Genomic DNA, 23,459 nt, shown 5'->3' with positions numbered 1-23,459 from the left:
TGAAGGCAGACGCTTAACGACTGAGCCACCCAGGTGCCCCTAGATGAAAACATTTTAAAAAGAAGTCTCACTACATAGAAAATCATGGTATAGATTTGATATACTGTAATCAAGAGACATAAAATATAATTAGAGGGACAAGAAATGTAGCCAAAGAATAACTACTTGGTACAGCACTATGTTATAAAATAACATGTACTATGTATTACATAGCGAAATTCCCAGTTTTAAGAATAGGTAGCAAATGCGAAAACATAAGGTACTGATTTTAAACACAAATGCAGTAAGTTCTAGGGAGTTAGTAAAAGAAGTGGTCAGAATAGATTCATTTCATCAGAGACTGACGTTGGCTATTAAGGAATGCATAGACTATGGTTGAGCACAAATTTTAGAAAAAAATATCCAAAGGAAAGATCAAATTACCTTAAAATAGATGAATATATATCTATAGGTATATCGTAGTCATTTGAAAAAGTTTTATGGCCCAAAACAATCTTTTTTTTTTTCAAATAACTGCTTAATTCAGGGAACAAAATTAAAACTGATAATTGACTGTTTCAATAGACTTAACTGGTCACTTTAGTCAAAATGATCATTAAAAGACTGGTGATAGCCAGGGGCTGGCTGGAGTGTCTGTGGGCGGGGGGGATTGGGAGATGTTGGTCACAGAGTACAAACCTCCAGCTATAAGGAAAATAAGTTTGAGGATCTAATGTACAGCATGGTGATTTTAGTTAACAATACTATATTGTATACTTGAAAGTTTCTAAGAGTAGCTCTTAAATGTTCTCATCAGAAAAAGAAAAGGCAACTGTGAGGTGATAAATATGTTAATCAACCTTATTGTGGTAATCATTTCATAACATATACATATATTAAATCATGTTATACAAATTAAATTTACACAATGTTATATATCAATGACCTCTTAATAAAGCTGGAAAAATATTGTCATTAAAAGACAAAATCAGTATTCCAATGACAAAATAAGTAAAAAGAACATTAAGTATGTACCTTATATGGAATAATGTTGCTGACCTGAGCTTAAATGAAACATAATAAATGGCATAAAAATAAATATAATGGTTTACTATATTTAAATAGTAAATATATTCAAATGGTTTACTATTATATTAAAAATAAATATAAAGGTTTACGATGTAAGTGGGCATAAATGACAAATACTTACTAGAAAAATTGTGTTTTGTGAATTACTAAGCATTTATAATTTTCTTTACTTTGTCTTGAATTTTTTTCCAAAACATTTTTAGTGTATTATTTTAATGCCAGTTGACAAGGAAATAAGGATTTGAAATGACAAAGAAGATGAGAACTGTAATGAAAAAAGTAATTTTTACATTATATTGTAAAAATAGGTTGCACTAGTAATCTGTACAAGGATTAACAACAAAAACTCCAAAGGAAAAAACTGTGGACTTTTTCTTTCACCTACAGATTGCATCTAACAAATCACTATTAACATTTACTACCTCCTTTATCTATAAATTTTAGAGGTTTTTTCTTCTTCCCTATAAAGGTATATGCTTTTATTTTATAACACTCCAATAGAAATTCTGGAAAATCCTAGTCTAGCCAGGAATGAAATGATTTGTAAACATCTGCATACTCTGTGCTTTAAAACTGCCTAGATAACTTACACATATTTAACAATATGTCTTACTATTTTCAAAAACATTTTCTTTTATAGTTCATTTTTTTAGATTTTATTTTTTTATCTGAGAGAGAGACAGAGAGTACAGAGCGAGAGCGAGAGGGAGAAGCAGACTCCCTGCTGAGCAGGGAGCCCAGTATGGGGCTCCATCCCAGGACCCTGAGATCATGACCTGAGCCAAAGGCAAATGCTTAACTGACTAAGCCGCCCAGGCACCCCTCTTCTACAGTTTAAAACAGCCCTTTGGCTGATTAGCAGTCAGCAAAATTAAGGTCGCCAGGCAAAAAATGGTATTATCCACACAAAATTTGTCCAAACAAGTCTTCCAAGTCCTAAAATAGGGGAAATAAAGTATCTCTTTTTCCATGCCTCAAAAAAAACTTCATTTTCCCAACAGGGGAAAGAACTGAGAAAGAGATATATAGACAAAAAGTCAGTGACAAATAGCAGAAAACAATTTTCACATTCAATATATTACTGTTCTTTCAAAAGTTTAAAGCATTCATTTTTTCTAGGATAAAAAGATTCAAAGGAAAATGCTTCAGGTGAGGAGACCTCAACCTAGGAATTTACACTAGAACCTGCTATCTAAACTTAATTTAATAAATAAAAGAAGAACCAAAGTCTATCTTCTTAATAGAGTCCCAGTGGAAAAGGTTAGTGGATAAAGGAGGTAACACTCATACTGTCTAATACATAGCTCGCAGAAGTGAGGATTGGCTCAAGAGAATTTAGTCTCTAGATCATCTCCAATAAACTTGAATATCCAAAGCAAACTGCATGCACTTTAGCAAGATGCTAACCCTACTCTGCAGACCATGCTCTTATTTTAATTACATATATCTATGTGTAGATGCAGACCATACTCTTATTTTAATTACATATATCTATCCATACAAGCATTTAAAAAGAATGTTTTATTAACATGGCTGTACTTAAGAAAACATGGATATATCACAATTATTATATGGTTTCCAGTCTACTTCAAATAGACAACTTCATCATCATTAATATTAATGAAATGAAATCCAAACTGAATTTTTTTTTTTAGTTTTAACTCAAGTGAACAATGTCCTTAGTCCCCCAAAATCTTTTCATAAATATTTTGGTATTAGCATACGTATATTTCTTGGACTAGACATTATGGTGCCATCTTCTTCTCATTAACTAATGTTCTACTGTAAGAAAATAGGCACTAGAAAACTTCATCTTCCGCTAAGAGACTATTCTTGTAGAAGAGCTTGGTGAATGCCTGAGTTCTCAAGGCCTAGTAGACCCATTTGCTATGGGAAGGCATTTTTTCCCAATGTTTCTGGGCACACTGACAACAAACAGGGGAGAGGGACCATTCTTTTTTTTTTTTTTTTTAAGATTTTTTTTTTTTTTTTTGAGAGAGAGAGAATGAGAGACAGAGAGCAGGAGAGGGAGGAGGGTCAGAGGGAGAAGCAGACTCCCTGCCGAGCAGGGAGCCCGATGCGGGACTCGATCCCAGGACCCTGGGATCATGACCTGAGCCGAAGGCAGTCACTTAACCGACTGAGCCACCCAGGCGCCCGGGAGAGGGACCATTCTTAATAAATTTTGATTGATAGTTCTCTTGTGGTGAGTATGATGATATGGTGCCTAGTCCTGGCTGGCTCTGTGAAATAACAGACCACATGAATTCAAAGTCTAACATAAATGTTCTGCTATTTTATTATTAGCAACAAAGAAAATTTAAATGGAATGTCAGTCAGGTTTTTATGTTTTCCTCTGCAGCTGCAAGCTTCAGCTAAAAAAATCTCTGCCCTATCTATATCGCCTAAATTTTTATGAATCTCACAACCCAAATTCAAATATTTCGATTTTTTTTTTAGTATGATTTTAGGGCCCCAGGTGTGTGAAAAAGCTATGGTGGCAAGTGCCACTTCTAATCCATATAAATGTCATGAATTCCTGCAATAGATTTCTCCTTTCAGTTTCTTTAAATAGCCACAAATTCCTAAGAAAATGTTTACAGTTTATTACCAAGATTTGTATTTATTTGATTCTCACATTTTCTACTATTGGTTCTAGTATCTCAAATTCCTAGATGAACAATAGAGGCCACTGGATTAAAAGAAATTCAACCAAATTTGCTCCATACAATTAACACACAATTAACGCACTTGTTTAATAAATTTGTATGTATGTCTTAGAGTAATTTAAACACATAGAATGTTTTTGTTTTCATTTATCTGCAAAAAAATGTTGAAATCTTTCTTATAAAATACTACAGTCTCTTTCTCATTGACTATTCCCACCAGGTGCAAGGAACCATTTTCCCAGCTCCCAATTTCAATCCCATAATGGATGCCCAAATGCTAGGGGGAGCACTCCAAGGATTTGGTAAGCCTGATTATTTCTATTATCTTTTGTTATAATTTTTTTTTCACTTTACCTTGTTTTAAGATTGTAATATGGGTGTAAATAGCTGATGTCTAACAGAAGGCAAACACGGATTAAAACAAAAAGCTGGGCAAAGAAATAGAATAAGAAGAAAAATAATAGAAAAGGACAATAATGGTAAACCAATTTGCTCTCTCAATTGCAACTGTGATCTTGACACGTTTTTGCCTTAAATCCTTAAATGTCTCATCACTAACTACATTAAATGAAATCCCAAACCAAAAATCATCCTAGGAAAAAACATCCTTCTTTGACCTTGTTTGTTTACCAGCCTTTTTTTTTTTTTTGCTACTTCCATTTCCAGCCAAATCAAACATTCTGCTATTCCCCAAATTGGATCTGTTTTTCCACATCTCTATAAACTAGTCCAATAATCCCCTGCCTGGAATGCTATTTTCTTCTCCTGTTATTTTGCATCCAAATTCTTTTCAAGATTCTCGTCAAATAATTCTTCCTCTTTGAATCATACTTTGGGCACTCCAAACTCAACCAGCCATGCCAACCCCCAGGGCACCCTCTTCTGCACTCTTGTGTCACTGATCTCATATTCATTGTACTTGTCCTTTTGTGTCACCAGAGCTCCCAGAGTGTGGTGTCTGGTGTGCAGGTGCTTAATAAATGGATGTTCAATGAATGAAACTAGAGTTTAGAAAAGGACTGTAGAGACGAGGAAAACTGTTGAGTTCTTTAAAAAAAAGATTTAATCTTTAAGAAATGAAATGGAGCTGGTAAACATCCATATATTTTCCTTAACTAAAACCTGTTTTAAGACTTGTGATGAGCATGAAGATAAACATTGAAATTTTGCATAAAACATGCAAAGCCTTTCATAAGAAACAAGCTCTTAACTTTAAAGACAAAGTCGCCTTTATGATAACTATGTTCTGTGTGTGTGTGCGTGTGTATGTGTACGTGAGCATGAACACATGCATGCATGCTCATTTTTGTGTTTTATTCACCAGCAGAATCTCACAGGAAAACAATAAAGGACTTTAAATATGCTCTCTAAAGCTGACTTGAGGAGTTTGCAATGCTTTCATGCCTTTTAAAATATCAGTCATCACTAGAAAAATAGAGACAAGTTAACAAAAAGTTATGGATTAACTTTGTCTTCAGGAAAGTAATTTTTGCTTTAAAACTATACATCAATATATTCATTGAAAAAATTTTTCTTTGCTCCAGTTTCAATTCTCCTGTCATAGCAACTTTAGGGTCAGAATGCAGGTTCAATTTGACCATTGTAATTTTTTGCTTGTCAGTGTTTTAGACTGAAGAATTCCAGGAGGTTTAGGATTTGATCGCATACTGTCCACTCCAGCATGCCACAGCAAGAATGCATCTCAAAATGCTTTAAAGTCTATCCAACCTGATGGCCCTGGCAAAGTGTAATATAAAGATAATTGTTCATGTTTTCCTTGGCTACTGTGGGGTTTTTTTTCCAGTTTTACAGAGATATAATTGATATCTAACATTGTATAAGTTTAAGATGTACAATGTGATGATCTGACAGGTATATATATATATTGTGAAATTATTACACAATAAGGCTAGTAACCTCTCTTTACCTGACAAAATGATAATTATTGTTGTTGTTGTTGTTATGGTGAGAACATTTAAGATTTACTCTCTTAGCAACTTTCAAGTATACAACACAGTATTGTTAACTATAGTCACCACACTGTATATTAGATTCCCAGAACTTATTCCTCTTATAATTGAAAGCTTGTACCCTTTGACCAGCATCTCCCCATTTCCCCACCCTTCAACCCCAGCTGTTTCTGAGTTCAGCTGTTTTAAATACTGCATAAAAGTGATATCATACAGTATTTGTCTTTCTCTGACTCATTTCACTTAGCATAATACCCTTGGGATTTATCCATGTTTTCTCAAACAGCAGGATTTTCTTCTTTTTATGACTAAATAATATTCCACTATATATATATATGTGTGTGTGTGTGTGTGTGTGAGAGAGAGAGACAGAGAGAATCACATTTTCTTTATCCTTTCATCTGTTGATGGAACTTCAGTGGTTTGCACTACAGTGAATATGGAGGTGCAGATATCTTTATGAGATAATGATTTCATTTACTTTAGATAAACACCCAGAAGCAGGATTGCTGTATCATTGTTTTTAATTTTTTGAGGAACTTCCACACTGTTTTCCATTGTGGCTATACCAATTTACATTCCTACCAATGGGAATTCCCTTTTCTCCACATTTCTTCTTGTCTTTTTGATAATAGTCATTCTAACAGGTGTGAAGTGATATTTCATTATAGTTTTGATTTGCATTTCCTTGATGATTAGTGATATTGAGTAGCTTTTCATATACTTATGGGCCATTTTTATGTCTTCTTTAGAAAAATATCTATTCAGGTTCTTTGCCCATTTTTAATTAGATTATTTGGTTTTTGCTATTGAGTTGTATGAGATTCTTATGTATTTTAGATATTAATCCCTTATCAGGTATATGGTTTGTAAATATTTTCTCCCTTTCTGTAGATTGCTTTTTCATTCTGTTGTTTCTTTTGCTCTTCAGAAGCTTTCTAGTTTGATGATGTAGTTCCACTTGATTTTTGACTTGGCTACTGTGTTTTACTTAGAAAAATAAGAAAGCAAAAAAATACTCTAAAGCAAATGAAAATGAGTAGTTTTAACAAAAATTGTCTTAAATTGTATAAAAATTCACTAATCACACTAAAAAGGAATAACTCTCAGTTAATATTCCTTAATAGTGCAGTCCAGTATCCTTACCATTAGAAGCTACTTTCCCAAGCTGTGCAGTCTTAGAATAACTGTGTTCATTTTGTCTCAATTAACATATGTAATTCCCAAATCATCCCTATGAGATGCTAGACAACTGGAACTATTTTTAACTTACATGCCTAATTCTTGACAAAGCTACATCAAGTCAAAATCTTTTTTGAAACAGTCAGTGCTATTTAGAGTGGACGTTCTTGCTTTGTTCCTTATCTTTGTCCCCATTAAGTATGTGTTCCCTATAGGTTCTGCTGAGAGTTTTCATCTTAAACAGGTGTTAGATTTTGTCAAAGGCTTTTTCTTCATTTGTTGATACAGTCAACAGTTTCTATTCTTTATTCTATTGATGTAATAAATTATGTTAATTGATTTTCAAATGTTGAGATAAGACTTGCATACCTGAAAGAAACACCACTTGGTCATAATGCACAATTCTTTTTGTACAATATTGAATTCAATTTGCCAATTTTTTTGAAGAATTTTTACATTTGTGTTCATGACAGATATTGGTCTGTAGTTTTCCTCTCTTGTAATGCTTTCTCTGGTTTTGGTAGTAGGGTAATGCTGACCTCATAGGATGATTTAGGAAGTATTCCCTCTGCTTATATCTTCCAGAAGAGACCATAAACAAACAAAAGAATCATATAATTTTATTCTTTAAAAGTTTGGTAGAGTTCACCAGTGAACCCATCAGGGCCAGGTGCTTTCTGTCTTGACAAGTTATTTAATATGTGTTTAACTTCTTTAATAGATATAGGCCTATTCATACCATCTATTTCTCTTTGTGTAAGTTTGGGTAGATCGTGTCTTTGAAGAAATTGATGCATTTCATCTACAGTATCAAATTTATGCGCACAGAGTTGTTCTTAGTATTCCTTTCTTATCCTTTTCATATCCATAGTATCTGTAGTAATGTACCCTCTTTCATTTCTGATATCAGTAATTGTATCTTCTCTCTCTTTTTTCTTAGTTAACCTGGCTAGGGGCTTATCAATTTTATTGATTTTTTCAAAGAATGAGCTTTCAGGTTAATTGATTTTCTCTAGCAATTTCCCATTTTCAATTGAATTTATTTCTACTCTAATTTTCATTATTTATTTGCTTTGGCTTACTTTAGACTTAATTCATTCTTTTATTCAATTTCCTAAGGTGGAAGTTTATATTCGTGATTTTAGGTATTTATTTCCCACATATTTATTCAAGGCCATAAATTTTCCTCTAAGCATTTCATTTCCTGCATCTCACAAATTTTAATAGTTTATATTTTCATTTTCATTTAGTTTGAATTTTTTAAATTCTCTTGAGTCTTTTTTGTGTTATTTGCAAGTGTGTTGTTTAATCTCCAAGAATTTTAGGTTTTCCATCTATCTTTCTGTTATTGATTTCTGGTTTAATGCCACTGTGGTCTGAGAGCTTATTTTGTATGGTTTCTATTATTTTAAACTGGTTAAGGTATATTTTATGTAGTCTATCTTAGTATTACGTGTGAGCTTGAGAACAACAACAATCTGTTGTTGTTGGATGAAGTATTCTATAGATATCAATTATATCAAATTGATTGATGATGTTATTGATTTCAAACATGTGCTTTTAAGTTTTCTGCCTGCTGGATCTGTCCATTTATGATAAAGAGGTCCTAAACTACTGATAAAATAGTGGATTCATCTGTTTCTTCTAGCAGTTCTATCAGTTTTTGCCTCATGTATTTTGATGCTCTTTTATTGGGCTCACACATATGAAGATTTATAATATCATCTTGGAGAAGTGGCCCCTTTATCATTATGTAATGGTTCTTTTTATCCCTGATAATTTTCCTTCTTCTGAAGTTTTTTGTGTTAAAATTAATATAGCTACTCCAGCTTTTTTTTTTCAATATGTTAGCATAGTATATCTTCCTCTACTCCATTATAATCTATCTCTTGTGGACCACTCAGTGCTATTTAGATATAATTTGAAATTTTAGTAATAATTATTTTCTTGCTTAGTAGACCACTTTTACCTATTTGACCATATAATCAATGTTTATTATTCACAGATTCCACATATGCTAATTTGTCTACTCGTAAAATTCATTCATAACACCAAAATCAACATTTGCAGTACTTTCATGGTCATTAACAGGCATATGCAGAGAGGTGTAAACTTTGAGTCGAGTGCATATTCCAGCTGAGATTAGACAAGATGATGCTTTCCCTTCTTGTTTCAGCTCTTACACTATTAACAAGTGTCCTTTTTGTGGCTTATTTAATGCTACAATTTTTTTGTATCTTTATGCTTTTTGTTGGTGATTGTGTTCTTTAAAATGCCCCGCAAATGTTGTGATGAATGTTCCCAAGCACAAGAAGAAATATTACAGAGAAAATATCTGCATCAATAAGCTTCATTCAGACATGAGTTCTAATGCTGCTGGCCATGAGATTAATGTTAATAAATCACTAATATAGCGCATCCAGAAAAAAAAGATAAAATTCACTGTCTATGCATGAAGCTGCCCAGAAAAATGTTAAAGTAAAATCTGTTCTAAGTTATAAAGCTATGGAAAAGCAGCTAAATTTGTGAGTTCATGAGAAAAAAGCTAATAATATAAAAAGTGTAGTGATCAGCTTTCTCTTGAAAGTAGTGATAGATGCCTTGCATGTTTCAAAAGGTGATACGGGGGGGGAGGAGCAAGATGATAGGGGAGTAGGAGACCTAAATTTCATCTGGTCCCAGGAATTCAGCTAGATAGTTATCAAACCATTCAGAACACCTACGAACACAACAGGAGATCGTAGAAAAGAATAGCAGCAACCCTCTGAACAGAAAAGCGACCACTTTCTGGAAGGTAGGACGTGCGGAGAAGTGAATCTGAGGCAATATTCGGGAAGATAGACGGCGGGGGAGGGGGCCTCCGTCAGCCGCTACCGACAAGTGATAGAGCAGTGGAGCACAAAATCAGAACTTTTAGAAGTCTGCTCCGCTGAGGGACGTCGCTCCAGTGGCTAAGCGGGGGGTAGAACCCTCACTGGGACAGTGTGGTCTCAGGACCCTCGGGGTCACAGAAAGACCAGGGGTGCCTGAGTGCGACAGAGCTCCCAGGTATTGGGGCACGGAAGCTGGCTGCAAAGACAGAGCAGAGGAGTGGGCTCTCAGCTTGGGGTTATCATAAACAGTGATCCACGGCACAGTCAGGCCACTGCTCTTCCAGCAGAGACCCAAGAAGCTGCAGATCCAGGGAGATTCCCCTTCCTCCCCCGGGAAGAGCGGTGCAAGAGTGCACCGCAGGAATCTGCTAGTTTTGGAGACTCCACACAGGGTCATGAGCCAGAGATAGGAACGCTCGGTCACAAGCTGGGTGAGCACGGAGTGCAGCCGTGGACCAGGGAGACAGGAGTGATTGACTGCTTTTTTCTGGGGGCACACTGAGGAGCAGGGCCCCGAGTTCTCGGCTCCTCCAGAGCGGAGATTGGGAGGTGGCCATTTTCACTCTCATCCCCAAAGATGTACGGAAAGCTTGCAGGAAACAAAAGCTCCGGAGAGCAAACCCGAGCAGATTACTTAGCCCGGACCGGCAAGGGCGGGGCAATTCCCCCTCTGGCAAAAGACATTTGAGAACCACAGCGACAGGCCCCTCCACCAGAAGATCAGCAAGCATAGCCAGCCAAGACCAAGTTTGCCGATCAATGAGAATGACAAAACTCCAGGACTAGGGGAATATAGCACATAGAATTCATGGCTTCTTTCCCCCCCTGATTCTTTAGTCTTTCAAAGTTAATATTTTTAATTTTCTTTTTTTTTCTTTTTCTATTTCTTTTTTAAATTTTTCTTTTCCCTTTTTCAACCAACATCTTATCACTCCCTTTTTTAAAAATCTTTTTTATTTTTCGTTTTTAGAGTCATATTCTATCCCTTCATAGTAGTTAACCTTATTTTTGGTATATATATAAGTTGCTCTCTGTTTAAAATATGGGATACATTTTCTTCAAACAGACCAAAATATACCCTAAATCTCTAGTGTATGGCTTTGTTCTAGTCTCCTGCCTGATCACATTCTCTCCCTTTTTTTTTTTCTCTTCTTTCTTTTTTCAACCAACTTCTTATCTTATCAATTCCTTTTATAAAATCTTTTATAAATTTCATCTTTACAGTCACATTCCATCCCTTCATCATATTTACCCTTATTTTTGTATATATATAAGTTTTTCTTTCTTTAAAATTTTGGGAGACACTTTCTTCTAACAGACCAAAATACAATCAAAATCTAGTGTGTGGCACTGATCTATTCACCAGCCTGATCATATTTGATCATATTCTTTATTTTTTTATCTTTTTCTTTTTCATTTTTTTCTTTCTTTTTTCTTTCTTTCCCTTTCTTTTCCCCCATTTCAAGTCTCTTCTGATTTGTTTAGTGTATATTTTTCTGGGGTCCTTTATACCCTGTTAGTATTTTGTTCTCTCATTCATCTATTCTCCTCTGGACAAAATGACAAGATGGAGAAAATTACCTCAAAAAAAAAAGAACAAGAGGCAATATCGACTGCCACGGAACTAACCAATACACCTTAGTAAGATGTCGGAACTAGAGTTCAGAATGACGATTATAAAGATACAAGCTGGGTTTGAAAAAAGCATGGAAGACACTAGAGAAACCCTTTCTGGAAAATAAATGAAATAAAATCTAACCAAGTCAAAATCAAAAAGGCTATTAATGAGGTGCAATCAAAAATGGAGGCTCTAACTGCTAGGATAAATGAAGTAGGAAAGAATTAGTGATATAGAAGACCAAATGATGGAAAATAACAAGCTGAGAAAAAGAGAGATAAACAACTCCTGGATCATGAAGGCAGAATTCAGGAGATAAGTGATACCATAAGATGAAACAATATTAGAATAATTGGGATCCCAGAAGAAGAAGAAAGAGAGAGAGGGGAAGAAGGTATATTAGAGCAAATTATAGCAGAGAACTTCCCTAATTTGGAGAAGGAAACAGGCATCAAAATCCAAGAGGCACAGAGAAGCCCCCTCAAAATCAATAACATCTACCCTGACATCTATGGGTAAAACTTACCAGTCTCAGAGACAAAGAGAAAATCCTGAAAGCAATCGGGACAAGAGATCTGTAACCTACAATGGTAGAAACATTAAATTGGCAACAGACCTATCCACAGAGACCTGGCAGGCCAGAAAGGACTAGCATGATATATTCAGAGCACTAAATGAGAAAAATATGCAGCCAAAAATACTATATCCAGCTAGGCTGTCATTGAAAAAGTTTCCAGGACAAACAAAAACTAAAGGAATTTGCAAACACGAAAACAGCTCTACAAGAAATATTGAAAGGGGTACTCTAAGCAAAGAGAGAGCCTATAAGTAATATAGACCAGAAAGGAACAGACAATATACAGTAACAGTCACCTTACAGGCAATATAATGGCACTAAATTCATATCTTTCAATAGGTACCCTGAATGTAAATGGGCTAAATGCCCCAATCAAAAGACACAAGGTATCAGATTGGATGAAAAACAAGACCCATCAATACGCTGTCTGCAAGAGACTCATTTTAGACCCAAAGACACCTCCAGATTGAAAGTGAGGGGGTGGAAAACTATTTACCATGCTAATAGACACCAAAAGAAAGCTGGGGTGGCAATCCCTATATCAGACAAATTAGATTTTAAACCAAAGACTATAATAAAAGATGAGGAAGGACACTATATCTTACTTAAAGGGTCTATCCAACAAGAAGATTTAACAATTGTAAATATCGATTCCCCTAACATGGGAGCAGCCAATTATATAAGGCAATTAATAACAAAAGCAAAGAAACATATTGACAACAATACAATAATAGTAGGGGACTTTAACACCCCCCTCACTGAAATGGGCAGATCATCTAAGCAAAAGATCAACAAGGAAATAAAGGCTTTAAATGACACACTGGATCAAACAGACTTCACAGATATATTCAGAACAGTTCATCCCAAAGCAACAGAATACACATTCTTCTCTAGTGCCCATGGAACATTCTCCAGAATAGATAACATCCTAGGTCACAAATCAGGTCTCAACCAGTACCAAAAGATTGGGATCACTCCCTGCTTATTTTCAGACCACAATGCTTTGAAACTAGAACTCAATCACAGGAAGAAAGTTGGAAAGAACTCAAATACATGGAGGCCAAAGAGCATCCTATTAAAGAATGAATTGGTCAACCAGGAAATTAAAGAAGAATTTAAAAAATTCACGGAAACTAATGAAAATGAAAACACAACTGTTCAAAATCTTTGGGATGCAGCAAAGGCAGTCCTAAGAGGAAAGTGTATAGCAATACAAGGCTTTCCCAAGAAATAAGAAAGGTCTCAAATACACAACCTAACCCTACACCTAAAGGAGCTGGAGAAAGAACAGCAAATAAAGCCTAAACCCAGCAGGAGAAGAGAACTAATAAAGATCAGAGCAGAAATCAATGAAATAGAAACCAAAAGAACAGTAGAACAGATCAACAAAGGTAGGAGCTGGTTCTTTGAAAGAATTAATAAGATTGATAAACCCCTGGCCAGACTTATCAAAAAGAAAAAAAACCCAAATAAATAAAATCATGAATGAAAGAGGAGAGATCACAACCAACACCAAAGAAATACAAACAATTATAAAAACATATTACGAACAACTATATGCAGGCAAATTAGATAATCTAGAAGAAACGGATGCATTCCTAGAGATGTATAAACTACCAATACTGAAACTGGAAGAAATAGAAAATATGAGCAGACCCATACCACTAAGGAAATTGAAGCAGTCATCAAAAATCTCCCAAAAAACAAGAGCCCAGGGCCAGATGGCTTCCCAGGGGAATTCTACCAAACATTTAAAGAAGAATTAATACCTATACTTCTGAAACTGTTCCAAAAAATAGAAATGGAAGGAAAATTTCCGAACCCATTTTATGAGGCCACCATTACCTTGATCCCAAAACCAGACAAAGACTCCATCAAAAAGGAGAATTACAGACCAATATCCCTGATGAACATGGATGCAAAAATTCTCACAAAACTACTAGCCAATAGGATCCAACAGTACATTAAAAGGATTATTCACCATGACCAAGTGGGATTTATCACTGGGCTGCAAGCTTGGTTCAACATCCACAAATCAATCAATGTGATACAATATATTAATAAAAGAACAAGAATCATATGATCCTCTCAATAGATGCAGAAAAAGCACTTGACAAAGTACAGCATCCCTTCTTGATCAAAACTCTTCAGAGTATAGGGATAGAGGGGACATACCTCAATCTCATAAAAGCCATCTATGAAAAATCCACAGCGAATATCATTCTCAATGGGGAAAAACTGAGAGCTTTCCCCCTAAGGTCAGGAACACAGCAGGGATGTCCACTATCACCACTGCTATTCAACATAGTATTAGAAGTCCTAGCCACAGCAATCAGACAACAAAAAGAAATCAAAGGCATCCGAATCAGCAAAGAAGAAGTCAAACTCACTCTTTGCAGACGATATGACACTTTATGTGGAAAATCCAAAAGACTCCACCCCAAAACTGCTAAAACTCATACAGGAATTCAGTAAAGTGGCAGGATATAAAAATAATGCACAGAAATCAGTGGCATTTCTATACACCAACAACGAAACAGAAGAAAGAGAAATTAAGGAGTTGATCCCATTTACAATTGCACCCAAAACCATAAAATATCTAGGAATAAATCTAACCAAAAAGGCAAAGGATCTGTACTCAGAAAACTATAAAATACTCATGAAAGAAATTGAGGAAGACACAAAGAAATGGAAAAGCTTTTCATGCTCATGGATTGGAGGAACAAACACTGTGAGGATGTCTATGCTACCTAGAGAAATCTACACATTTAATGCAATCCCTATCCAAATACCATCCACTTTTTTTCAAAGAAATGGAACAAATAATACTAAAATTTGTATGGAACCAGAAAAGACCCCAAATAGCCACAGGAATGTTGAAAAAGAAAAGCAAAGCTGGTGGCATCACAATTCCAGACTTCAAGCTCTATTACAAAGCTGTCATCATCAAGACAGCATGGTACTGGCACAAAAACAGACACATAGATCAATGGAACAGAATAGAGAGCCCAGAAATGGACCCTCAACTCTATGGTCAACTCATCTTTGACAAAGCCGGAAAGAATGTCCACTGAAAAAAAGACAGTCTCTTCAACAAATGGTGTTGGGAAAATTAGACAGCCACATGCAGAAGAATGAAACTGGACCATTTCCTGACACCACACACAAAAATAGACTCAAAATGGTTGAAAGACCTCAATGTGAGACAGGAGTCCATCAAAATCCTAGAGGAGAACACAGTCAGCAACCTCTTTGACCTCAGCCGCAGCAACTTCTTCCTAGAAATATCGCCAAAGGCAAGGGAAGCAAGGGCAAAAATGAACTATTGGTACTTCATCCAGATAAAAAGCTTTTGCACAGCAAAAGAAACAGTCAACAAAACCAAAAGGCAATCGACAGAATGGGAGAAGATATTTGCAAATGACATATCAGATAAAGGGCTAGTATCCAAAATCTATAAAGAACTCATCAAACTCAACACCCAAAGAACTACTAATCTAATCAAGAAATGGGCAGAAGACATGAACAGATATTTTTCCAAAGAAGACATCCAAATGGCCAACAGACACATGAAAAAATGCTCAACATCGCTTGGCATCAGAGAAATCCAAATCAAAACCTCCATGAGATACCACCTCACACCAGTCAGAATGGCTAGAATTAACCAGTCAGGAATGACAGATGTTGGCGGGGATGCGGAGAAAGGGGAACCCTCCTACACTGTTGGTGGGAATGCAAGTTGGTACAGCCACTTTGGAAAACAGTATGGAGGTTCCTCAAAAAGTTGAAAATGGAGCTACCATACAATCCAGCAATTGCACTACTGGGTATTTACCCCGAAGATACAAATATAGTGACCCAAAAGGGTACGTGCACCCCAATGTTTATAGCGGCAATGTTCACAATAGCCAAACTATGGAAAGAGCCAAGGTGTCCAGCAACAGATGAATAGATAAAGAAGATGTGGTATATATACACAATGGAATATTATGCAGCCATCAAAAAAAAAAAAAAACCATGAAATCTTGCCATTTGGAACGACATAGATGGAACTAGAGGGTATTATGCTAAGCGAAATAAATCAATCAGAGAAAAACATGTATCATATGATCTCACTGATATGAGGAATTCTTAATCTCAGGAAACAAACTGAGGGTTGCTGGAGTGGTGCGGGGTGGGAGGCATGGGGTAACTGAGTGATAGACATTGGGCAGGGTATGGGCTATGGTGAGCTCTGTGAATTGTGTAAGACTGTTGAATCACAGATCTGTACCTCTGAAACAAATAATACGTTATATGTTTAAAAAAAAAGATAGGAAGGGAAAAATGAAGGGGGGTTTCAGAGGGGGAGACAAACCATGAGAGACTACAGACTCTGAGAAACAAACTGAGGGTTCTAGAGGGGAAGGGGGTGGGGGGATGGGTTAGCCTGGTGATGGGTATTAAAGAGGGCACATATTGAATGGAGCACTGGGTGTTATACGCAAACAATGAATCATGGAACACTACATCAAAAACTAATGATGTAATGTATGGTAATTAACATAAAATAAAATAAAATTTTTTTTAAAAAGTGATACAGCCTAAAAACTATTAAACTTTCAGGTGAACAAGTTCTGTAGATCAGTAGGCTATAGAAGAATACCTCCTTAAGATATTCTTTAAAATCACCTCCTAAATTTTATACAGGAAAGCATATGAGAAAAAAAGGATTTCAATGCTGATGAGACAGGCTTATTTTTTTAAGGACATTGGCAAACAAACATATATGTTGTAAATGGCATTTCTGTTGACAAAAATATTGTGATCAGAGGTTGTAGAAATCTGTATTTCCCCTCAGAGCAATAGTTCAGCATCTATTAATTCAGTGTTCATAACAACTTTGTAGAAAACTACCACAAATAACAAGAATCACTGTGTATCATAGAAGCCTATAAAATTGCCATGGTTTGTTATGCCAGGCTTTTAGTTAAGCCAGAAATAAAAGAATTACCTAGAAATTCTTGTCAGAATGCAATAGAATAAGAAAAACTTAAAATGACCGTAAAGGAGAAATCAAACATTTTATTATGCGCAGAGTATATTGTTTGTATCTCAAAATCTAAGCTAATCAATGAAAAAGTTATTAAAAATAATGAGAGTTCAGTAATTTTTTTGAATACAAGGTAATTTTATGTTTATAAAATTCAATGTCACTTATTTAATTAAGCAATTATGTGTTAGGAAACAAAATAAAAATAAAGTAACTTTAATGTCAATATAAATGCAAATATGAGTATTTTTTAACAAAATAAAGTCTCTTGCCATTTATAAAAACTCCACAAACCTTTACTAAATCTTTTAGAAAAGAAAAACTGAAATAATTCAGCAGATATAGTGACAAAAAGACAACTTTTCAAAATGGATTCCTAAATTTACAGTTATTTAATTAAAAACTTTTAATAAAGTTTGGAGATTCATATAAAATTAATCTGAAATATCCTGGTAGAATAAATGAGCAAGAATTGCTATGAACACTTTGAAAAATGGAGATTCAGTCAGAGAGGTAGGTTGTAGATAATCTCAACAGAACAACACAAAAAAACAGAAGAGTATAATAATAATATAAATATGAAGACAGTAAAAATAGCAATAGATATAACTGAAAAAATCTTCTCTTTATTATTAAAAATTTGTCCCCTTTGGAATTCCCATCATGCAGTTAACAGACTCCTACAGAACTCCTTAGTGTCCTTTGAGTCCAGGGCATTAACAAGCCAGCCCCAGGGCGATATGTTGCTCTATGCCTCTCACAAACCAGAAATTTCAGTGTTTGGAGCTGATTCTATGCCTCCCTCCTTCCGTTTTACACATCCTATCATTTCTCTCACCTGCATAAAACACCCTGCTCTTTCTTTTGTTTCACAGGGCATAGTTAATCTATGTAAATCCTAGTCACTAGCCCTCATTCACTAGATATTTCAGCACCTGACAGCTTTCCTAAGAACCAAGGGCATCCAGGATGACTTTAATTTCCAAAAAGATGATCTGCTTAACATCCTAGCCTTTCAATTCCTTTTTCTCCTTTTCTCCATTAAATATCTACTTTTGTCAAAGAAAATTTGTAACACAGAATTAAAGAGGCAAGGAAGACTTTACTCAAGACTATTGCAACAGAAATCAAGACTTTAGCAACAGAGGAAAGAACTCAATTCCTCTGAAACAAAGGGCAAGAGAGTTTTTAAGCACACAGGGGGAGGTGAGAGACTAGTTGAAAAGTACTGGAAACACTGGGAGTTGGGGGTGTTTGTCAATGCAATTAGGTCATCTGTTTTTGCTAATCAGTTCTTAAGAAAGTTAGGTTCCTATCTACCCACAGAGACTAGGAGATAGGGATTCTATCTTTCTTGATGATTATATTTCAAAGAGATGGCTCCCAATATTTTGGGAAAGACATTTCTGGACTGTAAAACTGGCAAGTGATTGGCAGATTTATATCTCAAAGGAGTAAAGAAGAATTTATAATACAAGTTTTCCAAAGTAAGTGCTCTCAGAAAAGGGGGATCAAGGCACACAGTCACAAAGAAACCTATCTAAATTTTAGTCAAGCTGAGGGAAATGTTCAGGCCTTTTTGGTCACTCTACTATGACTATAGTTAGAGCTAAATTTGTCTAAACTAGTTGTGCATTCAGGTGTTACAGCAGTGCAGTGAGTTGGCATATAAGGAAACAAAGGCCTCATACAGCCCAGAAACAACCTCAGTTCCAGGAGAAAGAGGCTATATTCCATGCCAACCATAAGAGGTTCACACAGTCCCTCAGAAGGTTACACAGCCCTCGCTCGTACTTTCATACTTTCCTTGTCCATTACTCTTCCTTCTTCTGGAGGTTTTGAACTGTAGCTGTTATTTTTGTCTTAATGTATGTTCATTATAAATTCTATCTCCTTAACTGTAAAATGAGAAAGATGTTGTACCCGTTTAAATACTAATCAGCTTGAAGGTCAAGGAAGCCTTTTTTGGTGGGTAGGAAAGGTGGCTGAAGAAAGACCATATTTTTATTCTTCTGTATTTTTTCATTGGATCTTTTTAAAGGAAAATCTGTAGGCATACAGGCACCAAAATGAGAGATAGGAAGAACCTAGCCTTCATCAAGTGTTGCTCTGTGATTTCCAATTTTAGTTAAAATTGCAAACTGCTTTAAAGTACCATCAGGTACTTTATGCCTGCACCATAGTTTTTGATCCTTAGATAATGGCTTCTTCCAAACTACAGAATAGCAACTTTACTAATCTTCCAATATTACTCTTTTCCAGGCTGTGACAAAGACATGCTGATCAACATTCTAACTCAACGTTGTAATGCACAAAGGCTGATGATTGCGGAGGCATACCAGAGTGTGTATGGCCGGGTAGGGTCTCTTCATCTTGACCTGTTTCTAGGGCAAACTCCTGGGAAATCACAACCCTTTCAGAAAACAGATACTGTTATTCTTTTCAGTCTCACAGATTACAAAGATCTCAGACTCTACTGTATGTCAGAAACAGTTCCTATGCCTCTACCATGTTTCAAGGAATGTAAGAAAGATGTATCTATGTGTGAGGTATGTTCACACTTACAGTGACTCCATCAGTCCTCTCTCAAAAATCATTCAGCTCCATAAAATGAAAGTTCTGATAGTCTTACACTGCTAGTTGGTCCAATTAGGCTAAAATGTTACGCTGGAAACACCCCTGTGTCAAGCTTTAGGGAAGGCATAGAAAGGGCTAATGATCACTGGGTCAAAAAAATAAGATCTTTCCTGCAATTCTCCACAGGTCTTCACCTAACTCTCAACCAAAGTGAATTCTGACTAGCTTTTCTTCTCACAGCATGCAGTTGTAGAGACCATTAAAAAAGAATGGCAGTTAAAAATAGTTTAAGGCAATAAAACTATCCACAGTGCTTTAAAGTAATCACATTCTAATTTCAAAGCAAGTACCATTAAAGATTCCTTTCTTTTGTTATGCATTTAAACCACAGATTCAGAACAAAAACTCTTCAGGCCAAAGGGCCTGAAATGCAATTACTTTGTCAACTGAGCATTACTGATGAAACACTATCATAAAACTTTCTCTATAGAGTTAGCTCTTATAAATTCACTCCATCTCTAAACCTCAGTCTTTGAACAGCTATAATACATGAAATGAAGGATAGCTCTCTGTTGTAAAATAAATTAATAATCGAAGAAGCTACCACTACTAGTTATATTAGTTGAATTTAGCCATAAAAGGAAACCAGTTATGCTTTTTTTTTTCCAGGTAAAACTGCTATCGTAGCTTATATTCCTATGATACCAGTGCTAGTTTTCTTTTGAAAGAGAACATAAAAACTATAAAAGTTCTAGCATCACTAATCTAATATTGTTTTAATAGGCATATGTCATAAGAATGGTCATTTTTCAGTGTTTTTTTAACCCAAAGGTTTGCATACATCTTTGCATTTTATACATCAAGTTAATTTAGGTTGAAGGCATTACTTTACTATATTCTACAAAATTACACTAAAACAGATTAAAACATTAAGAAATGAGATACTCAAGGAATGTAAAATACATTGAACAATTTATACTCTCAAAGGTCTCAAAGTTTGTTAAACTCTACCTTCTGTTGAACAATCTGTATTGCATGGAAATCTTGGCTAACAACACAATCTCACCAGTGGAAGACAATGAGTCATGCCGGCCCCTTTCCTCCAAAATATCCTTGTCATACAGTCAGTTATCAAGCCTTGAAAATTATTTTTCCTCTCACATTTCTCTCTTCTTCTCTCACTTACGCAGTCTTGATTCATTTGGTACCCAGACTAATGTGAAACTTATAACTGGTACCTGCTACCTTCGTGCCTCCAACTCTGGTCTAGCCTCCACAGTGAAGCCAGAATGATTCCAAATCTAGATTTCTGCCTCCCTCATTCCGTCCCTGAATGTTTATCTTATTTCTGCCTCACAAATATCCACAGGTCCATGGAATAAACCAATACCTACCCAGAGCATACAAAGCCTTGCTTACCTTGTTTCTGTTCTCCGTTTTATTCCCTCTCCCCCTTCACACACCACTGACTGCAGCGAAACTGAACTAGTTGTACTTCTACAAATTAACTGTGCCTGCTCCCTTACCTGTAATCAGGGTGTTTTATCTATTTCAATGGCCTGACTCCCCCCCTCCACAAGCTGCACACCTGCCCATCGTCCCAGACACCGCACACTTCCTCACACCACTAACCCTAAACAGAGTGGAATGGACTTGTGCTGCTACTGCATTCTTTACAAAATTTCCCCCCGCCCCCGCCCCAGTACCTAATGACACATTAGTGAGCTTGTTTATATGTGTTTCCCTTTACCCAAGTCTAAATCCTCAAAAGTTGGAATGCATTTCATCCAGAAAGTTTAGCACAAGTGTCTATTTAACATGCCAAGATTGCTTAATTATGTTTATTGAAAGAGTGTGAAGGCATAGTTTTGGCTGCTCTTATAAACCTTTTCTGCCTGTCACACTCACCCTCTGCCCTGGGCTAGGTGCTTCCTGCTGGGGTCCCAGAATTCCCTGGACATACTGCTACCATGGCCTTGACACACTGGGTTGTGTTGGTTTACTTTTTTCTCTTGATGACTAGACTGTAATCCCCTAGAAAATCAGGGACCAGGTTATTTGCTACTATCCCTCCAGAGCTCAGCCCAGGCTCTAACATAGAAGATGAATTTCATTTACAGAATAAGGGAATCTAAGAAATTATATTTTGCTTATTTACATTTTTGTTTAAAAAAAAGGAGGGGATATCCCTGTGTTATCCACTTTATACTTTTGTTATCTTCTGCTATCTTTCCCTTGCTGTGGTGAGAGTTTATAGATTTCCTGTATGTTAGTCTTTGATATTTTTATTTTTTATTAATATGGATAATTAAGATTTGACAGAATTATTTTTTTAGCTGCTGAGCAAAGTGCAAGTCTAAGCATGCTTCATAAATACTTATTACTTGATATTTTACATTAGTGAAGAGCCGCTGAATTTCATCAACCACCTTTCTTCACCCAAAGCACACTAATCCCTACTCTCAAATGAAAAGCCTTTTGGAATGCCTCTGACAGACATATTTATCAACATAATTTTTTTAAAGATTTTATTTATTTATTTGACGGAGAGAGACATAGTGAGAGCAGAAACACAAGCAGGGGGAGTAGGAGAGGGAGAAGCAGGCTTCCCACTGAGCAGGGAGCCCGATGCGGGGCTCGATCGCAGGACCCTGGGATCATGACCTGAGTCGAAGGCAGACGCTTAACGACTGAGCCACCCAGGCGCCCTTTTTTATTTACTTATTTATCAACATAATTAATGAGGTCACTCCTATCTTCCACACCAAAGTAAGTACTAGGCTATAGCCAGGCAGTGAAACCAAGGGAACAATAAAACACCTCTGGGGCTAGGCAGAGAAACTATACATATCTGATAAGTTTAGCAATTAGACAGGGATTCCTGAATGGGGTTCAAATTCAACCTTGCAGTAATTTATTCTCTCAATGTTCATCTGAAACAGGGATAATCAGCTCTGAAATATCCTGGCATCTGGAATTCATTAAAATTGTGGTGTTGGTTATATAATTTAGTGCAGAGGCTAAGTTGCCCTGAGTCACACAAAGTTAGAACTTAAACCAAGGTTATCTGGCTCTAAATCATGTCTTTCAAAGTTTCTCAATAACACCTGCTGTTTTCAACTGAATAAATACCAGATTTAACAAGAGCAGATATCTATACCGTTAACTCCCTCATATTCTTCAAGGCTTTGCTCAATGTCCGCTACTCAAGAGGGCCTAATCTGATTGCCCTTTTTAAAACTGGCACCTACCCCAAAGCCTATGCCAGCACCCCAGATCCCTTCCACCTGTTGTTTTGGGTTTTTTTCTATAACACTCACTGCCTTCTAATATTCTACATAATTTATTTACATATAATTATTATTTATTGTTTGCCACCTCTCCCTAATATAAGCCCCACAAGGAGAGGAATCTTTGTTTGGTTCACTAATGTGTCCAAAGCACTTATGACAGTGGCACATAGCTGGTATTGCAGACTCAACTGCAGCCCCTCAAAATTTAAATGCTGAAGCCCTAATCTCCCAAAGTAACTGTGTTTAAAGATAGGACATTTTGGGTGCCTGGGTGGCTCAGTTGGTTAAGCGACGGCCTTCGGCTCAGGTCATGATCCTGGAGTCCCTGGATCGAGTCCCACATCGGGCTCCCTGCTCGGCAGGGAGTCTGCTTCTCCCTCTGACCCTCCCGACCCTCCCCCCTCTCATGCTCTCTCTCTCTCTCAGTCTCTCTCTCAAATAAATAAATAAAATCTTTAAAAAAACATAAATAAAAATAAAAATAAATAAATAAAATAAAATAAAATAAAAATATAGGGCATTTAAGGAGATGATTAAGGTTAAATGAGGTCATAAGGGGGGGGTGGCTAATTCTATAGGACTGCTGTTCTTAAAAGAAGA

General features: G+C 36.1%; 1 protein-coding gene across 1 annotated transcript in view; it reads left to right on the top strand.

Moving 5' to 3' along the window:
* The first annotated feature begins 244 nt into the window (after positions 1-244).
* The window catches only part of ANXA10 (annexin A10), a 73,351-nt gene continuing 50,136 nt past the window's right edge, over positions 245-23,459 (top strand). Inside the window, exons 1-3 of the mRNA XM_035023244.1 lie at positions 245-259; positions 3,958-4,039; positions 19,252-19,346. Coding sequence (XP_034879135.1) covers positions 245-259; positions 3,958-4,039; positions 19,252-19,346 — 192 coding nt within the window. The remainder of the gene's footprint in view (positions 260-3,957; positions 4,040-19,251; positions 19,347-23,459) is intronic.

This window comes from Mirounga leonina, unplaced genomic scaffold (assembly GCF_011800145.1).
Source record: "Mirounga leonina isolate KUSES-001 unplaced genomic scaffold, KU_Mleo_1.0 Mir_176, whole genome shotgun sequence".
NCBI lineage: Eukaryota > Metazoa > Chordata > Mammalia > Carnivora > Phocidae > Mirounga > Mirounga leonina.
This window is presented reverse-complemented; position numbering and strand designations above follow the sequence as displayed.